The following is a 24,418-nucleotide window of genomic DNA, read 5'->3' as shown; positions in this document are numbered from 1 at the left end:
ATAAAGTATGGAATGGATGGGGAGTAAACCCTTTCAGCTTTTTTACGACTAAATTTTATTTTCCATTATTTTCCCTATCATGACAAGAACGACCGTTTTGAATGCATTGTAGCTACAAATTACTACCTTATTTTTGCCATGTCCAATACTCAGTACTTTCCAGTGATCTAGATCCAACAAATTCATCAAGGAAAACTTTAACTGTTTAAGACCAAAAAATTTATGAAAACCTCATGCTCTCACCAGGACCACGGTTAAGATTCTTTTTGGGCGAAATACCTCAAGTTTACCTTAACACCCTTGTTAATTCCTCGGCATGTAAATTACAAATACACGACTACATGCACAAACGCATCATGTTTTCGAAACCAAATTCTTCGCTTTAAATTGTTGTAACCTTGTTAGCAAATAAGACATCACTCTGCGTTGGCTGATTTCTTACACAACAATCGTTAAGCCTTTGTTTTTATTCTTTTTTTGACTACGCAATCTCTACCTGATCAATACATAAGGCTCACGAAGAGTGTGACCAGTCAACAGGCTTATTTCTCCTTGGTTCCTGATCTTACCCTTGGAATTTCCACGTTTATAGAATATCCACTTAGTGGTAGTTGTGTAATATTAAACCTCGTGTAAACAAATAATAGTACGGATACCTTTTTCAGCAGTTCTTTTTATTGTTTACGGTAAGCCTGGTTAATGTAGATAACATTGTTAATTCAGTTGATTATTTTTTTATGTGGAGAACCAGACAGACCATCTTACATCCCGGTCAATGATAATAATTTTATCTCCTGGTATATAAGGTGGTAGAGCCTGGCAGTAGTCCCTGATTACATTCATCGGATGTACAGCAGAAGTGACAGGAGTAGGCACCATTAACCAGGACTTTACCGAACTGTGTACAGTGGTCCTGGTCCGAGGTCTGAGATAACCACTGAGTTCTGCAGACAGTCTCATTCACGCACCTGTTTAAAACGGTACAATGCGACACCCTTAATAGAGTACAGCATTATTTTGACATATTTACAAGAACACGGAATGTACTGACCTTTTAAAAACTTTTTCATTTCCGGATCCGTCGTGTATCATGTCCGTCATGCAGAAATCATTTCCTACCTCACACTGTGCCGTAGGTCCGATGTATATACTACGAATGTCACATGGTATCCCATTGCCATAATCGCCACAAACTTTACATGTTCTTTGACGAACACCTGGTTAACATTGATAAGATACATATTTCTGTGAATTTTATAACTATATGACGTCTGTAAGAGTAAATAATGGCACAGTCCGCGTAATTTTTGAACGGCCCTCGTACTTGAATCATGTTCTGCTTTATTATATATGCTAAAAGGATAATTAATTAAGTTTCATCATTATTTTCATTAGCTTGCCTCGTTTTAAAAATTGTTTGAACGCAAAGTATGCTCCTTCACCGAAATAACTGGAGGACATGCAAATCATATATAACTTCTGTATTCAAAAAAAAATTACTTTGAGAAGAGCTAGAAGTTGAGGATATTGTGGTACTGGGGGAGACATGAGTTGAAATGACTCCATTGGTCGACATCATAGGTTTTTCACTTGTTGGTGAGCTCACATGAAGTGTATTCGATGAGGTAGAATCTATTTCCTTCAGTGTGCTGGAGACTGTAGATATCGATCTTGGTGTTGTCGTACGTGATACGGATGAGGAAGATGAGGTTTGCTTCGTTGAAGGTGCCTTTGTTGAATTATGTGTTGTTGTATGGCATTTCGAAAACGCGTGTTCTGTAATGATGGTAACTTTTTTTGTTTTTGAGAGAGTATAAAGTGGTGATGTTTATGACTGGCATTTAGAACATAATCTTATATTACCTAATATCTCAAATTATCTCTCACCGATACAAGTATCATCTCTGCAGCATTTCTCGTGTGCACCAACATGACACTTGCCAGACTGTAAGATGATTTGATGACCCCTTTAATTGTACCCCATATTATCGTGTTTTTTTTTTTTGCACTGTGACACATTATTTAAATCAGACGTATAAAAAAGTAAACATACCTGTATATAGCAGGTGCCTTCTTGCACACAGTTATGTAAATGAACCTTACATTCAATACATTTTACTTTATGACATTTACCTCCATGGCAAACAGGGCAATTCACGACTGAGAAAAAAAGATGAAATAGATTACAACTGAAATCATTAAATAGTAATGGCAAGAAAAAAGTTTTAATTTTTACTACACAATTTTTTTTTTAAAGTGTGTGAGGAAATCATTTTTGATCTACCCGAACAGGAAAATAGAAAAAAAAAAGAGGAGAGAGGCGGGAGAAAGAGAAGAAAAGAGAAATAATACTTTTTGGATGGAACATAAAATAACCATTCATTCTATGATCAGTGTTTCTTAACTCTACATTTTAAAAAGTGATCAAATTTAATGCTCACACGTTTTTGAATACAGATCTCCAAATGCTTCAGCTGAAAAAATAGCATGTCATTTTGCACAATTTAAGAATTATTATTCTATATTTAAATATTCAAATTATGGTGATTATTTCACATTTATAAAATAATAAATTGAGAAGTATTTGTATATTTAACTTCACGATGTGTTGTTTTCTAGTAACCATGTACGAGTATATGTAACCTTCATAAGAAAGGCATGTTTGAAACACTAACTCTTTCAATCCATATTTTTATATTAACAGATAAATTAAGGATATAAATATGCATAGGACCTATGCAGTTTTCGTGCTCGCAGCATTTTGAATCGCCGTGGTGGTGGTGACATGAAGTCTGTGAAAAGAAATAGTAAAATCATGAAGTCTAAAAAAAATTATACACAAACCTAATAATAAGTTGTTTATTATTAAGTGTAAATTTTTTTTAGTAAAATGAATGCCAGTTAAATATGGGTATTTTAGTTATAGTATATAAAATTTATGTTATATAATCAATATATTTAAATAATGGCTGGTAAACCATTGCAAATAATTATATAATTTGCTTGTAGATAAAACGTTTCAAAACTTGACAACTAGATTTCTTAACTGGTACTGTTTAGTAATTAAAGTTTAAGAAGAAAAACGTGATACCTGAACATAAAACTTCTTAGACGCCTTAACAGCATTGAAGAAATAAAGATTATTTAACGAGGCCGAGTCTGATTCGAGTGAAAATGTGATTTAACGACATTAATTAGGAAAAAATGCTGAAATGGCTATAACGACGTCACCATGTGTCGGATTTGGTAAGCAATGCATGACGTTGAAGAGTGACGAGTGACTCGCTTGTATATTCAAGACGTCCATGAATAATATACTAAAAACTGATGCAGAACATCCAAAGAAACAGACTAGAAATCTAAACATTGTTTTTTTTACCGAAAAAAAAATTTTGTGGCGATAATTCATCTGCACTAATATTTATTCATACCGTAATATGGCAATTTTAGAGGTTATTTGGCTTTGAAAAAATAAACTTAGAAATTAATTCATAGATCAACTTAGATGGTGAACCTTTCTGAATTTTGACAATTTGGTGACTTTTACAATAACTTTCATTCACTTGAAAAAGAAATCTCTAGGACAGAAATACATAAAATATGGGGGGAAATGTGATAATTTGGCTTTTCCAACAAATTCCCATAGGTCCAATTGTAAAATTTGACAACTTTTGCGATGACCCGCGAAGAAATCGGGATGGTAAACATTCGATTTTTTAATCTTAAAACAATAAATATAACAGTAAAAATTAATCATCAAAAAATTATCAAAATCTCTAGGGCAGAAATAATTAGACTCGACCTCGTTAAGTTTTTTTTAAAAATCTGAAACTTGATATTAAAGAGTATTTTTAAAATCATTTCTTAATTGCGTTATATACTGAGTTTCAGCTTCAAAAGTTCTCATGACATTGTAGAAATCCTTTGAAGAATACTAGACAGTATGTAAATCTGAACACAGATATACTTCCCAACTGACATGAGCTTTGTAGAATAGGTAAAGGCAACTACTGTGAATTTACTGATCAACGAATGATGTCGTTTTGTTTGCATTAGTTTTCTTCATCCCGTTTTGAGAAGAGTCCATATCATAATGTGCAATTGTACCAGATATTTTAAAATATTTTTTTTTACAAAACTGAGAAAGAATTCTGGAGTAACAGTTATCATACAAATGAGGGCCAATAAAATGATCCTCTTACCTACTGTGAATACTTTCCAAGCCTAATGTTGATGCATAAGAGAACAATCACAAAGGATATTGTCTTACATGTTTATATTAAAGAAAAATCCATGATACTGAGCTAGCCTAACTTACATTGTAGAATACAAAATTGATTTCTCAATTTAAAAAAAAAACTAGTTGGCCTTTAAAAAAGGAGGGATATTGTTAGGGATTCAGAAATTTGGGGAAATGATATGGAGTCAGAAATCTTGGGATATTAATTCGGATTCATAAATCTTGGGACATTGATTAGGACACAGGAATCTTGCGTCATGATTAGGACTAAGAAATCTTGGGACATTGATTAGGAATCAGAAATCTAGGGAAATTGAAGAGGACTCAGAAATCTTGCAACAATGATTAGGACTCAGAAATCTTAGGAAATTGATTAGGATTCAGAAATCTTGGGACATTGGTTAGGACTCAGAAATCTTAAGACATCGATTGTGATCAGTTAGGACTCAGAAATCTTAAGACATCGATTAGGACTCAGAAATCGTAGGAAATTGAGCGGGACTCAGAAATCTTGCGAGATAATTAGGACTCAGAAATCTTGGGAAATTGATCGGGACTCAGAAACCTTGCGACATGATTAGGACTCAGAAATCTTAGGAAATTGAGCGGGACTCAGAAATCTTTGGAAATTGGTTAGGACTCAAAAATCTAAGGAAATTGATCAGGACTCAGAAATGTTGGGAAATGGATTGGAACTTCGGAATAAAAATGGTGAAAAACTCGTGGGTATTCACAAATGCTGGAGACTTACCTCACATTTTACTAGAGTAGGAAATTGATTTGGGTGAAGATGATACAAACATGCTCCATCACATACTGTAGTGTGGCAGGTATCACCTGCACAATGAGGGCATCTTATACCTAAACATTCCCAATTAAGAAGGTCAACCACAAATATCAATCTAATATTAAAGTTTAAATTATGTATTAATAAAATGACTACGAAGATTGGAATTGAATATAGGTACTAGTATACATTTATACAAAAGTTCTTTCGATGAACTCAATGGTAACTAAAATATAAACATATTCATTTCATTTTCAACAGCTAATGTTGTTCTTAATTTATTGAATTGAAGTCAAAATTCTATCACTTTTTGAAACTTGCTTTCACACAGAATCTTCACGTACATGTAATTTCTCGAACACTCAAAGGAAAATGAGAACAAAACATTATACAATGTGTTAATGAAACGGAAAATTCGATAACGGAAATCAACAAATTCCTCCAAAATCATTCAACCATTTTTTCCAGTTTAACTTATTTTTTTAATCACGGTATATTACAGCCACACGTCTCTTTCACTTCATTTTTAATGGCAATTCAATTTGAAAAAAAAATCCGTACATTTTAGTTTTAAAATTTGATAATTTTTGTTTATTATACTTTCATGTTAAATACTAAAATCTGATTGGTTTAGATCACAGCAGTTAACAATTTATCCATTACCGACTATCACTCGATTACGCAACACACGTTAAATTAACACAACGGTAATGCCAATTTTACGTTTTCGTGGAAAAATATATATACTGCGGATGGTTCACCGTAGGGGCTTCATCAAAACGTCAAGTTTGCGCGTTTGAAAGAACCGGAATTAACTTGACGTCAATAAAATCTTGCGTCCGATAAAGCTTACTTGAAAACAACAAACGACAGACGATACATGCTTGCCTCCACCCCCAAATTTGAGTGTAGGAAACATGCTTGCGAGCCAGAAATAACTTAAATTTTATATGATAAAATGACTCTAAGATTGGAATTATCATAACAAACATTTATACAAAAAATTTTTCGATGAACTCGATGGTAACTAAAATATAAATATATTCATTTTATTTTTAACAGCTAATGTTGTATTGAAGCGCGGTTTTAACACAGTGTGAAACTTGCTTTCCCTTCTCTTCACGAAGAATGTTCTCAAACACTCAACTATGAGAACAAAACATTATACACTATGTTAAGGAGGCTGAGGGGTCAACAAATTAACCACCAGATTTAACTTATTTTTTTAATCACGGTATATTAAGCCGTCAACTATCATTTGGCAAAGAAAAAAATCATACATTTTAGTTTTAAAATTTGATCATTTTTGTATATCATATATGGAGCTCCTCTCCTACAGGAGATCGAAATATCTTAAAAGGCTGCAACCCCCAGCCCCTTTAAAGAAGGACGGGCGCAAAAAGACAGAGGCAGATGGAAGAAAATGTAATGAACTTTTACAGAAAATTCAATATTTTAAAAGATGGATAGGAATTTATTTTGCACGTAAGACAGATTTTCATTTATACATTCACTCATGCTTTGCACTCTAGAAAATGTCAAGCAATCCTTTCTAGTTATTGATTTAATAACAAAACAATAAATTTCCTCTGTTTATCATACCTATATAAAATTCTTCAAATTTAAATTGACACTAATATAGACGTAAAGTGTGAAAATTACATGACACATAAATTAAAAAAAAATTACTTACAATTTGATAAAGTTGAATGTGTTATAAAAATTAATATGATATGCAGCCTGTACATGGTTGTATTTTCTCTTATCAAGGAACGAGGCGATAGCACTTCTCTACCGCCTATGTAAGGTCAAAGTTAGGAGAATAAGAATAACGATCTGTGTCACTAATCTTTACTTAGTAAAGGGTCATTCTTCCCCAATTTTTTCCCATTGCATCGGTAATAATCCTTACAGGATTATTTTGAAAATGATCTTTTCTTTCAAAAACGATAATATGTTTGAAATGAGGAACATAATATATTATGATTAGAAATCACAGTAAAAATACGTTGATTCTCTTAAGTAAAACTGTTATATACTATAGGAAAATATTTGTTGCTTATTATAGGGGTAAAGTGTAGAATTAATTCATGTGTTATTCACATGGTTTACATTTTGAGGTAAACTAATAGATGAGGTCATGTGATCCAGTCTAAAAGCAAAGCCCACACAATAAATGTGAAACACGTTAGCCATTACATGACCTAATTATAGGCTATATTTGTAAAGGATGTGATTTTTATTAACCATAGAATTCAAGATAGTTGATAAAATATCTGTAGCATCAACTTTTATGTCAATAACTTGCCTAGGTTTGAAATGTGGTCATTTGCTCTTGAGCATTGAATTAACTGGGATTTATTGCATTACAACATAAATATGATAAAATAACAAATAACCATGTCTTTGGATGGATTTTTCTGAAATTAAGATATCTAGTAGAGGTTGAGTAGACCGAACTCTCCTTGGTAGATTGGCATGTGTTGGAAATATTAAAGACTAATATTGATTATGAAGACTTTCATTCTAAGAAAATGAATTCTGAACATAATTTGCAGATGTAAAAAAAAAATTCCCTTAAATAAAGTTATTCTTGTCTTCTTAAATATAGTGACTTGTCTTCTGGAACTATAAAATTTTGTTCATGTAGTCTTTTTAATCATTTAGTGACATCTTAGGATAAGGAATACTATAGAAGTGTGCTATTTTTTATACATATAAAGTCACTTAGTACTTCCATTTACTTCAATTGTTATATAAATCAAGTGTAAAATTTTTTTCTCTCATTTACGATATGGTGGATAACTTCCAATGTCATATACATTTGTAGTATTTTTATCTAAGCCAAGGTAAAGGGATATAATAGATTTAAAAATTGTATGAATTGATAACTAATTTATTGTGATTTATAATTGGTTGAGAATACCGGTATCAATTTTTTTTTTTACAAAACATCTTTTTAAGCTTCAGTGAACTTTGAACAAATAGTACATTGAGATACACAAAATATGTTGCACGAAAACGTCTCAGTCTTCAGCTTCGTTTTGAGACATTCAGGTAAATTTTTTTTTGAATAACAGTTCCTCGTTTAAGAGAGAATATCCACACTATCTATGAGAGCTTCAGTCTTTTCCCTTCCTAACTCTTATATAAAATTCTCTTTTTTCTCATTTTTTTAAAATTAATTTATAATTTTTTCTCCGTTTTTTTTATTCAAAGAACATTCAACATTGTTTTAGTTTCTGATTAACATTACCTATGTAGTTTTTGAAGATCAATTTATTTAACGTAAAAATTGCATTCCGTCATTAGCTGACCCATTTTCATTCACATGAAGCAGAATATATAAGAAATTTTCAACATGAGAAGAAAGTCTCTCTTTGACATTCAAGTCGAAATGTAAATGCTTTGTTGCTTATGATACATTAATAATAGTTATTTTCATTGATAGTCGACGAACTTGGAATAATAGACACCACAGAGTCTGACATATCTGTTTCATGTTTGGATATTTTAATTGAAAACGATTTAGTGGTAATGCAACAACTAAGCTTTATGATAAACGCGGTGACTTCAACTTCCCTTATTTATGCAGCAATATACCTATATCATCTGCATACAGGGTTTATATCCCTCAGTTTATTAGGTACGTAAGAGCATGCTCTACTTATGAATAATTTGAATTTCTAAAACTAATTTATAATTTATTGACAAATAAGTTGAAGTAATAAAAGTATCAAAAGTATTGTTTACAATCATCATCAATCCTATGGTCGATACAAAGACCGTGTTAGCAAATTTAATTAAACATTTAGTCAAATGCTGACTGACATTTTGCATACTGTTATACCTTTATTTGCACACTGGATCGTGGACGGATATTTCCATTTTCCTGATCATGACAAGGAGAACACGGAGGATTTTACCGATAGGCAGGGGTTGCACACAATGATGTAATCTTCTGACAAATATGTTGATTAAACGAGAATATCAACAATTCTCATTTTCAGTCAATGATACTATTGATGCAGTGACAAAGTAATCAAACACAATAGTATCATTTGAAACATATGTTGTCTGACGTTTCTCATACTAATTGTCGGCGTTTTTTCTTTAGTTCAGTCATCATGATTGCAAACGGCGTGTGTAACCAGTCGAAAGGGGATGCTTACTTCTTCATGGAACCTGATCTAACTTCTGATGTTAAGGTGTTTGCTCTACTTCCGATTTGTATTGCTTTAATAGACTTTTGCACTTTAATAGACTTTTGCACTTTAATAGACTTTTCCTTACCTCTCCCACGTTCTGTTGGTTCTGTGAGATCGAGGGCTGACCGATTCGAAAAAGTAAGAGAAAGGTCTATAACCCCCTTCGCACCTTCACACCCTATACCCTAAAAATACCGGCAATAGTGGTCTAATTTTATGCTTGTAAGAATGAACTGAGAGATTGCTTTCACTTTTCCTTGTCAGATTTATTTTCTATATATTTTCTGTAAAGAACGAACAGTATTCAATCTCAAACGTCCATTTAGCTATACAAATCAGGAACAGAGCAAAACATACCTCCCAAACATCAGGTGGGGTCACGTGTCATGGAGGAGTGAGCATCTCCTACCAAAAAAAGGCTTTCTGAAAATTTAGTAACACATATTTTCAGATCTTACAAATAAAAACATACTTTATTAAAATAACTTTAAAGAAAAGCTATATATAACAATGATAGTTAAACTAACACGAAGTAAAGAATAAAATCATACAGTCATTGAATGATAACAAAAAATGCAATTTCTCTTTATTGAGAAAGTCTATTTTTTCTTTCTTGTCAGCAATTCACCAAAAAATCGTCCATTCTGATTCTGACCTCCCTGCCCCTGACCCTCTGCCATCATAAATGGCATTAACAAGTTATTGAAACCAACGTCCATAGTTTCCGGATTAGCACAACAACCCGTGCCTCGGCCGTCATGGCAACACTTCTGACGGCCATAACAATGGCTGTCATGGCTACAAGCGCCATGACAATCAAACATTAAAGCAAATGCTGTCGGGCAGGTGCCCGGTTTATTTCCTGGGAACGGTGTTGTTGGTGTAAAATTAAACAGATTGTCCCAGAAAGATTTCGTTGGTGGGTAAGTAGGAATAGTAGTGAGGTCATTTGGGAAAATAGTTGTTCCAATACTCTTCAATTGCCGTGGATCTATAGGTGATGGGGTTACGCGTTGTTGTTTGCCTTTGTAGTCTGGCCACTTGCCGAAGCGGTGAGAATCTTTGGGGACTGGCTTTTGCTGGATATGGACATTTCTTGGCGGCTCGATGTTGACCGTTGTTCTGTTAGTTTTTCCTTTAAAAATTGATAAATTTCATTAATCAGCAATCTAATCAGCAATCATAAAAATGGTTCACAAATATGAATACATATGACAATCATGGAAAGAACAAAATATGTTATAGAATATAATACCAAGTGAATTGTAAATTCATTTACTCTTTTCACATAAAAATATAAAAATTGAAATGATACTTATATATTTTGCTGTAAAAGGTTATTGAAAAAAATAAAGTTATTCTTATATGTGAAGGTTATTTTAACACTTCATGCAAAACTTGACTAATTCTGTGTTAGTACCATCACCTGTGATATACAACAAGACAAATAATTTACATTTGTTACTTCATTGCTGTTTTTGAGACTTTCTGTTAGTTGTTCTATTTTTTAGCTATTTTCTCTCATTATATTTCAATTCATTTTATGAAGTTAAAACTGTATTTTTACTTTTATAATTTGCATTCCAAGCAGGGACTTTGAGGATAATGAAGCTCTACTAATTATCTAAAAGCTGTACTACATTTTTATAATTGGGGAACAAGACAAGAGGGTTGTAGTGTAAAACAAAGAACGGTTACATTGGGAAAACCACACTGATTTTCTAGAAGACTCTGCTACCTCCCTAGGGACAACGATTGGAGCGTCAGGGTCTACTACTATACAGATTACCTACAAGGTAGGAATTATCAGGCGGCGTGCCTCCCAGGTAGGCAGCCAGGATGTCGAAAATGATGATTTGTTGTTCCTTGGAAGTCGTGGAAAGAATTTCTTGTTTGATATTGTCTAAGGAGATTGGGCTTGTTGAGTTGCTATAGAGGTACTGTAATATCTTGACAAGTATGTGTCTGTTAGATGGCTCCACTGAATGGATAAGAGAATTGTTCTGAGTTAGAAGTAGTTGATTCTCTTCAGTTGTCAATTCGCGGGAGGGATTCACACTTCTGCTTTTTGTTGCCGTCTTTTCTCTGACTAATTTTGGGAATTTCATTATCTTTTGGGGGCCTGGGGTTCTTCTGGAGCTACTTTTTTTAGTGTTCTTGAAAATGAATTTAATCTTTTTAATTTTCTTTCTTTTAGGTTGCGGAGAGGGGGAACCTAATTTATTCTTGATTTCATTTATTTTCTTGTTCTTTATTGATACCTTGTCATTTTTTATTTTAGTACTTTGCGTTTTAATGATGGGCAACTTTCTTATTTTGTTTTTATTCCTTCTAGGGGAGATTACTTTTAACCTTGAATTGAATGATACTGTATTATTTCTAGCTTTCATTTTGTTTACTGACTTTACACTAAATTTGTTATTTGAAAGCGAGGGTGATATTGCCGGGTGTTTAATTATTCGAGATTTTTTTCGGTCAATCACTGTTCTACTTTGATCATCTGTTGTATTCTTTAATGAATATGCTTTTGTCTCTCTGGTAACAGGTAATACTTTGTCACTTGGTTTGGATTTTTCAACTTTATTTTTGTTAGAGAATCTGTTCCTTTTATTATTCAAGATTTTCTTTGAAGTTTGTTTATCTGACATACGCTTTAGGGAATCTCTTTGCATTTTCTTGGTGTCAGGGAATACTTTGTCATTAGAATTTGATTTTGTGACTAGATTATTTTTTATTGAGAACGTGTTTGCTTCATTAGATACCAGTGATTTTGAAGTATGTTTTTCATTTGTTGTTCTTATGTTTGAAAAAGATAATTTTGTCTTCTTTAGGCTTTGTTTTTTCGCTTCTTTGCTAGAAAACATCACTCCAGTTTTACTTTTCAATCCAGTGTTCTGTTTATTTTCAATACGGGGTATAAAGGTACTCGGATTTCCCTGGTCTTTTTTCTTCGCTTTGCTAGAAAACATCACTCCGATTTTACTTTTAAACTTGGCGCTTTGTTTATTTTCAATACGAGGTTTAAATGTACTCAGCCTTCTCTGGTCTTTGTTCTCTTTGCTAGAAAATATCACTCCAATTTTACTTTTTAACTTGGTGTTTTGTTTCTTTTCAGTACGGGGTTTAACTGTCGTCCACTTTTCCTGACCTTTTGTCTTCGCTCTCCCAGAAATCATCACTCCAATTTTTCCTTTTAACATGGTGTTTCCTTTATTTTCAATACGAGGTGTAAATGTACTCAGCTTTCCCTGGCCTTTGTTCTTCGCTTTACTGGAAAGCATCACTCCACTTTTACTTTTCATTCTAGTGTTCTGTTTACTTTCAATACGGGGTTTAACTGTAGTAATTTTTCCCTGATCTTTTTTCTCCGCTTTGCTAGAAATCATCACTCCGATTTTACTTTTTAATTTGGTGTTTTGTTTATTTTCAGTAACAGGTTTAACTGTAGTCTGCTTCCCCTTGTCTCGTATTTTCAACGGTTGGTTTTTCATAGTTATGGATGGTTCTCTAACTGCAATTTTTGTTTTTCTTTGTTCCGAAGGATTTTTCTTCGTTGAAAATTGAGGTGTGCGTACGTTTCCTTTTTCCTTTGCACTAAACGTTGATTTGCTGAGTCTTGTTTTCATCCCCGAAAACGTTGTAGATTGTTTCAAAATCTTTGGTAATTTTAATTGTCTAATTTGTGAATTTCTCTCAAGACTAATTTTCCTTGAAAGGGTGACATTTTGGTTTCCATTTGTTATCGTCTTTTTATCCATTTTATTGGAAGAGCCCCTCTGCAAATTTTTGTTTCCATTTTGAACGTTAACTTTCTCAATTTCTCGACTAGTAAGTAGTGACTTTTTCTTCATAGTTGATACTTTAGTTTGCTTTTTAATTATGTGATCTGATAATATTTTATTTCTTGTCGATGTAGAAATGTTCTTGTATTTTTTAACATTTTCTTTCTTTGCTTTACGTATGGCCGGAGATTGCTTCTGCTTTCCAACATGTTTAGACACCTCGATATCCCCTCTAATTGTCTTGACTTTAGTTTGTACATTCTCTACAGTTGTTGGGGGTGATTTTTTAAACTGGTTTGTCATTTTCTTTGTTGTTGTATCATTAGAATTCTGTTTCTTGGTACTTTCTGTGGAAGTTTTCTTTGGAAGATGAAATGTTGGCATTGATTTCTGATTTGATAAATAATTGCTTATCTCACGCCTTTTCCCAAAGGTTGGAATAGACATTTTGTATTTACGCAACATTTTTGTTTTGCTTTGTTTTTTCGTACTCTGAATTTCATGTTCTTTACTCGTCGTTGTCGTCTGGCTTTTTGCACTGACACCGATATTTGATGAAGAGGTTTTGAAGAGTTCCTTCTGCGTGTCATTATTTATTAGTTCTTGTTTTTTGTCCAGTTTGGTTTTCTGTTTTCCTTGTTCTTTTTTGTCTACACTCTTTATAGCTAGGACACTCACCTTCTCCATAGGTTGAAGCTGCTTTAAATCTTTGAGTTTGTTTATTTGTTCTCCACTTGTCGCATTTTGTCTCGTTTCTTTTGGAAATGTCTCAGTCTCTTTGTGCTCTCGTTTTTCTTTTTCGGCTACCTCAATCAAATTTATGAGGTATTTCATTTGCTCAAATTTCTGCAGCAATGACGTGGATGGCTTCTTTGCCTCTTCGATGATTTCTAATGGTGATTTTGAAGACTGAATTTCCACAGCCTTTTCTGAATTTAAAACTGTTTCATTGAAATTGACTTGAGTCGTAATGGTCTTTACATCTTGAGTTGCCTCAATTGCCTTATTTTTCTGCATCTGAAATTGTGTTGGCATTTTTCCTTCTTTAATTTTTAGGTTCGATTTTAAAACCAGATTTTCGGTGCCCTTTGCTACTTTTGATTTTGACACTTTTCTCTCTGTATTTAAATGGCTCGTGTTGGTTATGGGTTTTTGCTGGGGCGGTACGTTGTCCTTTCTTTTGACATATTTGATTTTTTTAACCAAAGTCTTCTTTATTATCACTGGGCCTCTCTCATGTTTGATAATGACCTTCTTCTGGTTTTCTTTCTCCGGTCTTTCTACATTCACCTGATTATTGGGTTGATTTTTGATCGAGATCTTAGATTGGTCTATATATTCGAATTTCTTCACCTGTCCTTCATGATTTCTTAAACCATTTTTGTACAAAAATACTTTATTTTTGTGTCTATTTGGAGTGTTCTTATTCCCTGGTACCACCAGAAACTGGCTTTCATTTTTCTTACCAATCTTTTTCATCCTATTTATGCGTCTGTCTACTTGTCTACTAGGAGTAATTTTATCTGACATTTTATCACTTTTTCCAACAGAAGATTTGCCCCTGCTCGAAATTTTTATTATTGCCGGTGATTTATTTACATTTCGTGTTGTTAATTTAGGTAAGAATGTCTTGTCAATTGTGTCTTGTACACGACTTGCGTTATTTTGGAGTGGTTCTGTATAGTATGCATAATCAAAGTTAGTGTCATAATTTCCAATAAAATTTTCATTCATCGTGTCCATGTTATTCCCATTATATAACACAGTTTTTTCAGTATTTTGCTGACTACTCATAATGTTCATAAGATTTTCGATTGTCTTTTGATTTGGTATCGTCTCCTGTGCCGTAATTAAGGCATCGTTTAATCCTGATTGAACTCCGGACACAGCATTAACCAGGTTAAAATTACTTGATGGCAGTTCATATGAATTTGTCCTACCAAACATATTCATGTCTGTCATTGAATTTACATTTTGCAATAGATCTGGGGGTTTTAGGGTAGTTTGTTCTTTTTGAAGGATTCCTGGCTCGGATCCTGTATTAAACATGTTCTGAAAATCAGATTGGAATATTTTTTTGTTTACGAGGGACTGTACATTATTACCTTTGTGAAACTGTGCTTTAATCAATTCTGACTTATCCATTTGAGTTTTTGATGACTCGGCTATCTGTGGAGTTAGGACTTGTCGGGGAAACTGTCCAGGTAGGTTGGTTTTAACACTGTTTCTTCTGTTTACTACCTCTTGATTAAATGAAGGATGAACATTCGACATTTCCCCAGTTATGCCATATTGAACTGAATTGCTTGAAGCATGCTGTTGGACCGGTTTGACTTTTGGATACTTGTTAGGAGGAGGTAATGGAATATGTAGTTTAGATGCATCTATTTTTTCAACGTCCATTGTATGAATATTAATTGATGCTTGATGATTAAAGGGGTTCATTGGAATACTAGATTGTTTCAAATTGGGTTTCCGGTGAGGAGTTGTTGCTACTCCAATGGCTTGATAATTTGGTAACATTGCTTCCTGTCTATCATTTTTGCGGATTATACTGGATCTTGGCCCTTTCTTTGTCATCACATTTACTTTAGGATTTCTTCGAGGAACATCGTAAATACTTTTATTTTCTTCAGCATAAATTTGTTTGTGCTTAGTATTCACATATTTCTCTTTCCTACCTTTCTGTTTAAAGTTGCTCGTGTTTTCAAATGTTGGTGGCAAAGTGGGTAAAACATTTTTATCTATTGTAACCATTCCAGCCTTCATATTTTTAAGTTCACCAAAAACATTCACAGGATTAATAGGTACTTTTTCAGAACTGAAGTTGGGTAATCCAGAAAATCGCTTCGAAGCTTCATTTACCATTTTATCATGTAGGATTTTGTTTCTCTTTCTGGCTTCAATCGGGTTTGTTTGAAAAGAGTGTTTCTTTTTAGATCTTGTTCTGATCGGTTTTCCATCTAAGGTGTAAATAGTTTCTGTTTGAATGGTGTCAATATGTTGAAATGCTGGAGACGGACCAGAGCTGAAATTAATCTGACGGTTACTCTTTTTATTCAGCAAATTTTCCTCCACAGATTTTGCACGTTGTGTTTGAAAGTTAAAAAGATCATTGGATTGAAAATGACCGGTGTCCCCTAAGGCCAAAAAAATATCCGGCGTTGTTGTAGGCAGCGCGGGCATAACTCGTGCTTCAATGGGCGTCCTTGTTTCCGTTGGATACAAATAATTTTCATTGTTCTTTGCGTCATTTGGGAAAACAAATTGGGCACTTAAAAGATCTAAGTCTAATGGAATAGGAGGAGCTGTAATAACCTCTGGCAAAGGAAGCACGTTGTCCAAACTCTCCGGTACTGAAGAGCTTTTCACGTTTAATTGCATTCTTTCTATTCCGTCTTTAGGAGGCAGGTAATTGTCCTTATTTGAAGGAATATTTTGAGATGCAAATAAAACAGGTGGTTTATACTGGAAAGGGTTTTGGTTTTGAATATTTAATTTCTTTTCAAAATCTGAACGATACTGGCTTCGCAGTTGATTCATTGTTGTTTTTTCTAATCTTTGAGCATAATCGCTTTGTGCTTCTCTTTCCATTTTTGATAATCTAATGACCTGCATATTCGTCGGTGTACTTGATCCGCTTGCCAACTCTTGAATGAATTCACTGGATGGAAGCCTACTTCGGCTTCTGTCTGTTGTCTTTGTGGTTTGCTTTCTTGTACTTTGAATGCCTGGCATTTTTGAGTCAGTCTTACCAATCATGGTCTTTTTCCCGGTGCTTGAAGTTTTACGATCAGAAACATATTTTGAATCATCTGGTTTAGACTCATTAGCATTTAGAATTTTTTGTCTTGCAGTTGCTAAAGGCTGCGTAAGGGTAGTAAAGTGTTCAATAAGTTTTACAAAACTACGGACCAAATCAGCATCCATCATCACCACATTATTCCTTCCAGTTAACTTATTCTGACTACTACTCAAAGCATTAACCTGATTTGCAAGCAATTCAGTTTCCTTAAGCTTTGCTGCTTTAATGTCATCTTTATTTACATACTGAGACAATACGGGTTTTGTTCCAAAAATCTCATTATTTTTGGTCAACATATTTGAGGATGACATTTGCTTTATAACGGAATCGGATTTTGAATTTTTACCTAGAATTTCTGTGTTTGCTATCAAATTACTTTGATTGACTTTCTTAGATTTGATTGGCTGTGACTTCATGGGACTTTTCATTTCACTTGAGTCTAAAGTATTAATCATTTCAGTGTGGACTTTTTTATTTTGCTTAATGATATTAGATAGAGATTTCTTTAAATCTTTTTTATCTGAAATTTTAGTATTAACGACTGTGTCAGTCTTTGTTGAAACTGAGGCCTTACCTGTTATCATATTGTGGATGAGGTTCTCGGCTCTAGAGGCTTCTATATTAATCTTTGTTGATTCTCCCTTTCCAGTCTTTATTTGAACACCTTCAACTTGAGCTTTGGAATGAACCTCCATTGTCCGCTTTGTATGAGCTTCTGTTTCTTTTTTTGGAGGCAGCGTTGTCGTTTTTTTACGCATTGTGGTTGTTGGTGCCCTGGTGGTGGGCTTTGGAGTTGATGTAGGTTTTCTTGTTGTCGTTGGAGTTGGTTTTGGTGTTGTCGTCGTCGGTTTTGGTGTTGTCGTCGTCGGTTTTGGTGTTGTCGTCGTAGGTTTTGGTGTTGTCGTCGTAGGCTTTGGTGTTGACGTCGTAGGTTTTGGTGTTGTCGTCGTCGGTTTTGGTGTTGACGTCGTAGGTTTTGGTGTTGTTGTTGTTGTTGGTTTGGGTGTCGTTGTGGTAGTGCTTGTGGTTTTAGGCTTTGGTGTTGTTTTAGCAGAAACCACAGGTGTGGTTTTCTTTGTTTTTGACTTTTCACTTACTTTGGTATTTTCTTCATTGCCAGCACCTTTCTTTCCTGTTTTTTCTGGAACAAGTTTAGTATCTTTAGAGTTTATTTCTTTAACAGTTTTTTCTTTGCTTACTTTGGTCTCCTTTGTGTTAGTACTAGTTTTATCAGATTTTAAAGATTTTGTTTCAGTTATTTTAGCTTCAGTTTTAGTTACGACTTTATCAGTTTTGACTTCTAGTATCTTTTCTTTTTTGTTTTCTATTTGTATGTCCCCCCTTACTGGCTTATCTGAAACAGGTTTACTAGTTATTGTATCTATTGCTTTAGATGTAAAGGATTTGTTTATTTTTTCTATTGTTTTCGTGACATCTAAGGGAGAATCTAACAAATTGTCTCCAATTATTTCGGAATTTATGTCATTGGGGTAAGGGGCGGGGTCACCTGAAACAAATGATTGGCATAAATAAAATGAAACTGACAAAACAAGATCCTCAAGATGCAATGCAAAAATAAGCATTTCTGAATATATATTTCTAAATCATGCAAACTTGTTTATGAAAGCAGTAAATATGTAAGTTTTCTTATCGAGATTTGCTTCTTTTTTCATGAATAAGAGCATATTGTTCAATGACTGTAACTGTGAATAATGCTTCGAAGCTCCTATCAAAAGGGATAAGCGTAGAAATTTCCTTTCAAATACAGGTTTTTAAGTTTATGCTCAAGCTAAATTGGAAAATCAAATGACACCAGCAGCAGTAAACAAGTTGCAGTCATGAGATACAGTTAATAGATTATTTAAGTTTAAATTCAATACACTTACCCCAACCTGCAACATTAGGTGGTGTCTTTGTAGATGAATCCTGTTTTTTCTTATTTTGCTTCACAGTTAAAGTTGATTGTGTTGTCCATGTAGGTTTGATAGATCCGACTTGTACCCATCGTTCGTTTGTGGGTGGTTTTATTGTTGTCATAAGGTTATCAATTCTTATCCATTTCTGCTTTTTAGAGGGTGAAGATCCTTCATTTGATGGAGCAATATAATTATCATTATAGCCTTGTCCTGGTTGATACTGATATGGCTGGTTGGCTGTAGCATTTGATTGTTGTTGATAATTTTGCTGTATAGGTGGGTTGTATGGGGGGCCGCCTTGCTGGTCTTGAAATGGTGGTTGACCTTGTGCTGGTGGAGGGCCTTGTCCCTGTGGATATGGTGGAGGTTGACCGTACTGAGGCGGGGGTGCCTGTCCAGCAGGTTGGTATTGGGCATTTTGTCCTTGAAGTGGAGGCTGGTATTGATTTGAGCCTTGTCCTTGAGGCGGTGGTTGATACTGATTATTTGGAGCTTGTCCTTGTGGTGGAGGTTGATATTGGGTATTTGAACCCTGGGGTGGTGGTTGGTACTGACCATTTGGAGCTTTTCCTGGTGGCGGAGCTTGATACTGGGTATTTTGACCCTGGGGTGGAGGTTGATACTGGGTATTTGGAGGCTGTCCTGGTGGTGGAGGTTGATACTGGGTATTTGGAGGTTGTCCTGGTGGTGGAGGTTGATACTGGGTATTTGGAGCTTGCCCTGGTGGCGGAGGTTGATATTGGTCATTTGGGCCTTGGCCTGCAGCAGGTGGTTGATACTGTGTATTTTGTCCCTGATAATTATAATTCTGATATGAGGTTTGATTTCCTGAATAAGCATTTTGTTGATTGGTTTCCCCTTGTGGAGGACCGTAGTTGTTTTGATATCCTTGATTAGGTGGATAATAGGGTGGTGTTGTGTACTGATATCCTGCCTGATTTTGTGGATAGCCTTGGTTGTATTGGCCTTGGTTTTGATATCCTTGGTCGTAATATGGAGTAGTCGTTCCATAGCCCTGATAGTTTCCTTGATAAGGTGGATTGTTACCTTGATACTGAGCATTATTTCCCTGATATTGTGAATTACTTCCCTGGTAGTTTCCTTGATACTGGCCTTGGTAGTATGGGTCGTAATTGTAATTGTTGGTTGTCTGATAATATTGATATCCATATGTAGTAGTCCGGTAATAATTGTTTTGGTAGTTATTCCTGTTAGGTTGTCTGTATGGAGCTTGAGTGGGTGGGTAGGTTGGCGGGGGTGCCGTTGTTGTAGAGTAAACATACAATGGGTCCTGATTCCCCATATAACTTCCATCACTAGCAATTTTAGACAAATCCGTATACTGTACTCCATTTCCTGAAACATACTCCTTTTTCGGAGTCGGGGCTGGTTCTTTATATTGATTTTTCATGCGTGAATTTCCAAAACGATTAAATCTATTAAATCGGTTGAATGTTGAAGTTTTGGTATTTTTCTGATTTATCGGTATACTCTTCACCTGTTTCATTGTGGGTTTTGGGGAGGTAGCGCGCATTCGAGCTAATCGAGCTTGTCTTGCTTGCTCGCGTTTGAAATTAAACTGCACGCCCCCTACCGCATCTGGGCTAGGAGTGGGAACAGGCGTTGTCATTGGAAATGGTCTTTTTGGCGGGAATCCGGAGTTTCCTGTCTGGAGCAATGCATTTCTGTTAAATGCCTGTGACATAAACTGATTAGATTGAATTTTCCTTTGAAATGACGGCGGTACACTGCTTTTTCGTTGCTGAATGGATGGAAATACTCCTTGTGGTTGGATCTGATATGAATTCCTTACGTTCCATGTCTTTGTTTGGAGGGGCTTTGGTTTAGTTACGAGGGACGGCGCTACCCCTGCATTGGAACCTCCGGAAAAACTAAATACTTTGGACTTTTTAGCACCTAAACTAATCTGTTTTTGAAAGCTAGGAGGGGGTTGTGCTGTGAAAACTCTTGTTGTGTTGAGGGGGGCGTGTAATGTTTCCACGAAAGGAGGTGATAATATCTGTAAAGGATAAAAAGTAAAGTAAATATCTAATATAATAATGCATCGATTTTTGTGTCACATTTGTTAATATTACAAGAGGAAGTAAAATAAAAATATTATTTCCGTTTATCGTTAACATGCCGTAACTAGATAAACAAAATAAAAGACAAACGCAGCAAATAACATCCAATTGAATGTGATTTGACACTCATGACGACAGGGTTAGTTGTGGTTTTTAAGGTGATTACAAAAGCTTCATTGGTGTATTATTTATAGGTAAGCCTCCTCCATTCCAATAAATCACCAATTTTAGAACTTAAATAGTTCAACACTAAAATTATGAGTTTTGTTTCTACAATTGACAGTAGTGAAAAGTTTTCAGGCGGAATACAGAAAAAACGATGCACAAGAAAAGTGAATGAAACTAAGATTATGTAAAAAAAAAATGTTATTTTATGTACAAATGTAGATTATTATGCACAATACATTTTCATTCATGCTTAAAACAGATATACTCCATTGAATTCTTAAAAAGACACTACAGTCCCTGGGGGTTATTTGATTGTTTTAACTTGTTTTTGTAGAGAAAGATATTGATGGCAAAACAACTACATAAATTTTATGATAAAGGTGATCACTTCAAGTTTTCTCTAATTAAATTCTCCTTGTAAGTAGCATTATATCATAACCACATTCATATGTGTTTATATCTCTTATTTAATTCGATGTGCAAGATCATTTTCTTCGCACAAACAATTTTAAGAAGGAACAGACAACTGCCAAATAGATTAGTGATACAAGGCTTTCTACAGTCTCATTTAAATCATCATTACCCACATATTGTTAACACAGTACATGGTATTGATAGAAAATACAAGCTGTCGTTAAGTGAAAAGTTAAAAAGCGTCTTTAATTCAAATTGTAAGGTCATTTTTTTTTCAAACTGAGTGTTATAAAAGCTCTACAGATTTGCAGACTTTATTAAAGCTAAAGTGTTGGGGTACATGGTGGGCGTGGCCAGTCGGAAGGGGAAGCTAACTCTCCATGGCACCTGATCCCTTCTTTGATTTCATTTTCAGAGGTTCGTGTTTTTCACAGATGGATTTTTTGTAATATGATTACTGTGTGAAAGATCGCTATTATAACATTTCATGCATCTGATTATTCTAATACTAATAGTCTTTATCAATCATTATCCAGTTGAAAAAGAAATGTTTACAATGTCCCGATGTTGAACTGTACAAAAATTGTGAAGATTTTATACGTATCTTGTCCATTGTCAATCATCGGTGGCTAGTATTGTAACTAAAAATTGGAGTGATTGATTGACGATTGACACGCCTTCTATAATAAATTAGCGCGATTCATTCGGAATTCCTTGGAATGATTAAATGTTGTTTTACGACACTATTGTCGTAGAAACAACGTATGTCTTTTGTCGGACATAAAAACGACACTTTCGGCGAGAGGTTTAGTAATTACTTAGATAACTTAGTAACGACATGAACACATGACACAACAAGCGTATTAGCAAAATACGTTTTAACATATACGTAGGGAGATTTACGTTCCATATCGGTATTTATTAGTTTCCAAATTTCAAATTCACAGTTTCAAAACTTGAATCGTCGTCTAAAAATTTTCTCAAAATTGAACTTTTGTGGTCTGTATCTAGATTGTAAAAAAATGTATTCTAAAGTGAAAGCACTTAACCAGAATTAAACAGAAATTCTACTTTTAAAAATCAATCTAGCTTTCATTCTATCCTTACTTTAATTCTTTAAAAAGATGAGAGAATTATACATGTACATACACATCTACACATGTACATTGAGTTACTTTTAAAGTATGAGAGTTTTTTAAAATTAATTTACATGTATTTTTAATTAATTATTTTTTAAGGTTATTTTTCTGCATAGCTTGTATGAAATGAATTTGGTTATTTTTGAAAAAAAAAAACCGTTAACGTGTATCTTTTGTCTCCAAAAATGATATTTGATTTTGCTAAGCACAACTGTTGAACAACAGCAAGGAGATACCATTAAGGAAGCTTGAAATGCGGCACACTGTGTTAGAGTGCATTTATAGGACCCTGTCCCCAGACTTCATTAGAATAAATGCACTGTATATAACACCGTTTTTACCTAATTGAAGTCATCAAAAAGACCTAAACAAACTAATGTGGATACTTCGTTTGAATGTGTTTTCCCCAAAATAGGTAAATAGCAGTGATTTCTGTTCAGTTGTGCTTCATTGTCTTGAAATAAACTTAATATGTACATCTTTATAGGATTTTTTATTTAAAACATTTATAATCAGTATTTAAATTTACATGAATTTAATCAATGTAATGTCCAGATTATTCATCTATGTACTAGTATCTAGAAATGGTCTTGTGGAATTCTGTTTCATAATTCTCTACTCTTCTTGACATCAAAGACCCATCCAAACCACACTTACTCCACTTTCAAAAACGAAAGATAGCGAGGACGTAGAAATTGATGTACACTTTCTTTAAGAAACTGAAAACATTGTATACAAAATTAAATAGCACCTTCTTGCAAAGGGAAAAATTGTTGGATGTTCTGAATTCAACAAGTATAGTGCTTTCAGGGACTATGTTTGATCATTCGACAACGGATTATACTCAGAAAGTCCTTGATTATTCGATGAGTTGAACTCGTGATGTTTCCACTGGCCGAAGGCCATTGCAATAAACATTTTAACAGTTGCTGGAGGGGATCGCAGAGTATGAATAGAGAAGAATGTGTGATTTTTTGCACGGCTGCACATAACGCTGACAGAATTGTGACTGATTGTTCTAAGCGCCTCTGATAGAGTAGGCTATAGTTATGGACATACGTGAGTTCGGAACAATAGAATGGTTCATTTTCATCTTAACGAAATGCTGAAGTGGCCGTCAGTGACTGGAGCAGGCTACCACACAGGAAGGTTGGGAGCCATTATAGTGCCTAGTATAGAACGTGTACTGAGTGAAGTAATGACGTATACTAGTATCCAACAAAAAATCGACAAGCTTGTCGCTCAAAATAAGTTTTCATGATTGAAATAAGTAATGTAATGGATCATTGTTTAACTGTTTTTAAAAAGAAATTTCAGCAATACATTAAACAATTTTGTATTTCAAAGTAAACTAAACACACACACACCCTCTCACAAATGTGTTAATGTCCGAGAACAAGCAAAATGATAAATTCCGTAATTCTATTATACATGCATGTAAATAGAATTACGAAATCATTTCTAACGAGGGGACATTGCGTCAATTTAACTTTAAAATTTAGCTAAGATAAAAAAAAATTAAAAGAAAAAACAAAACTTGACAGCTTCCGGGGGCTCGTTCTTTAGACTCCTAACTTGATTTTAACACCACCACCCTCTTTTCAAGAATCCTTGATACACCACTGACATTATAAAATTATTAGGTAGTGATTACTTCGTTATGTAATGGGACATTAATTGATATCAAGCCACTTGTAAGTTCACAAGTAGTAATTCGATACATAGGCGTCGGAAGTTTTTTTTGGGGGGGGGGGGGACTGAAAGTAGGGGGGGGGGGCTAAACCAACAAAAAAAAGTAAACACCAATTAAGCCCCACTCCAGGTTCCGACGCCTATGCGATATATGTAATCCCGGAACTCGGCATTACGTTTCCG

General features: G+C 34.4%; 1 protein-coding gene across 1 annotated transcript; it reads right to left on the bottom strand.

Moving 5' to 3' along the window:
* Positions 1-696: 696 nt before the first annotated feature.
* LOC134260216 (uncharacterized) lies at positions 697-6,824 on the bottom strand. Its single transcript, XM_062742799.1, has 9 exons — positions 6,721-6,824; positions 4,992-5,101; positions 2,735-2,792; positions 2,442-2,474; positions 2,054-2,160; positions 1,888-1,945; positions 1,501-1,776; positions 1,052-1,217; positions 697-968 (listed from the first exon to the last, which is right to left on the bottom strand). The coding sequence occupies exons 1-9, from the start codon at positions 6,773-6,775 to the stop codon at positions 788-790; spliced, it is 1,044 nt and encodes a 347-aa protein (XP_062598783.1). The 5' UTR covers positions 6,776-6,824; the 3' UTR covers positions 697-787.
* Positions 6,825-24,418: the final 17,594 nt, after the last annotated feature.

The sequence above is a fragment of the Saccostrea cucullata genome, unplaced genomic scaffold (genome assembly GCF_032062105.1).
Source record: "Saccostrea cucullata isolate Sc308-1 unplaced genomic scaffold, CSIRO_AGI_Scuc_v1 ctg915, whole genome shotgun sequence".
NCBI lineage: Eukaryota > Metazoa > Mollusca > Bivalvia > Ostreida > Ostreidae > Saccostrea > Saccostrea cuccullata.
The sequence above is the reverse complement of the archived record's forward strand: the minus strand, read 5'-3'. Positions and strand labels throughout refer to the sequence as shown.

Excerpts from the sequence above, each read along its gene's own strand:
- LOC134260216 (XM_062742799.1), bottom strand. The coding sequence starts at position 6,775 with ATGTACAGGCTGCATATCATATTAATTTTTATAACACATTCAACTTTA. Across the intron at positions 2,475-2,734 it reads CGAGCACGAAAACTGCATAG|CTGAAGCATTTGGAGATCTG; the intron begins GTCCTATGCATA and ends CTATTTTTTCAG. Across the intron at positions 2,161-2,441 it reads AGATCTGTATTCAAAAACGT|TCGTGAATTGCCCTGTTTGC; the intron begins GTGAGCATTAAA and ends TTTTTTTCTCAG.